The sequence below is a fragment of the Penaeus monodon genome, chromosome 44, assembly GCF_015228065.2.
Source record: "Penaeus monodon isolate SGIC_2016 chromosome 44, NSTDA_Pmon_1, whole genome shotgun sequence".
Taxonomy (NCBI): Eukaryota; Metazoa; Arthropoda; class Malacostraca; order Decapoda; family Penaeidae; genus Penaeus; species Penaeus monodon.
Window position 1 is genome coordinate 5,184,650 of NC_051429.1, and position 1,119 is coordinate 5,185,768.

General features: G+C 36.3%; 1 protein-coding gene across 1 annotated transcript in view; it reads left to right on the forward strand.

The window, feature by feature from the left end:
• Positions 1-710, forward strand: part of LOC119568558 (zinc finger protein 570-like) — an 879-nt gene extending 169 nt beyond the window's left edge. The window contains exons 1-2 of the mRNA XM_037917100.1: positions 1-292; positions 459-710. The exon at positions 1-292 is cut by the window's left edge and continues 169 nt beyond it. Of these exons, the coding sequence (XP_037773028.1) occupies positions 1-292; positions 459-710 (544 nt within the window). The remainder of the gene's footprint in view (positions 293-458) is intronic.
• Positions 711-1,119: the final 409 nt, after the last annotated feature.

Here is a 1,119-nt window from a genome sequence, read left to right on the forward strand (position 1 = left end):
ATACAGCTGTGAGATTTGCAATAAAGCCTTTTCTGAGATAGGCCATCTTGTAAAGCACACTAGAGTACATACAAAGGAGAAGCCTTATAACTGCAAGATTTGCAACAGTGCATTTTCACGAAAAAATAATCTGGTGAGACACATGAGAACACATACAAAGGAAAAGCCATACAGCTGCGAGATTTGCAATAAGGCCTTTTCTGAAAGAGGTCACCTAGTAGCGCACATTAGAGTACACACCAAGGAGAAGCCATACAGTTGTGAAATTTGTAAGAAGGACTTCACAGAAAAATCTAACTAACAAGGCATGTGAGAGTACATACAAAGGAGAAGCCATACAAATGTGAGATTTGTAACAAGAACTTTTCGCTTAGAGCTAATCTAGTGAGTCATATGAGAATGCATACATAGGAGAAACCGTACAGCTGTGAGGTTTGTAACAAGGGATTTTTCAAAAGAAAATCGTCTGGGAAGTCACTATGAGAGTACATACAAAAGAGAAGCCATATAGCTGTGAGATTTGCAAAAAGTCCTTCTCACATGAAACTAGTCTAGAGATCCATATGAGAATACATAGAAAAGAGAAACCATACAGCTGTGAGATTTGCAATAAGGCCTTCTATGCAAAAAGTCATGTAGTAAGGCATATGAGAGCACATACAAAAGAGAAGCCATACAGCTGTGAGATTTGCAACAAGGCCTTCTCATAAATCATGATCCATATGGAGAGATTAAAAAGGAGGAGTATAGTGCGTGAGATTTGTAATGTATTTCATGGAAACTAGATTATGACGAATCACATGAGAGTAAAATTAAAAGTTTGAAAACATTTCCTCTTGACATTAATAGGAAAGAAATTTTCTAAATTTTGCAGAATCTCTTTATTATATATATGTGTGTAGATAGATAGATATATAGGTATATATTACACCTTAATGTGTAGTTCTTTTTAACCATAAACTTTTATACATTATGACTGGTATTTGAGTCCCCACAGAATATTTATTTGGGCAAACTCATGTCACTGATCAGAGCAGTCAACAGCTACTCCTGGTCATAGCATTTAAGGAAGCTGCTCCTCTGCCACTTAATATGGTGAATGGAAGTTGTTGGCCATTT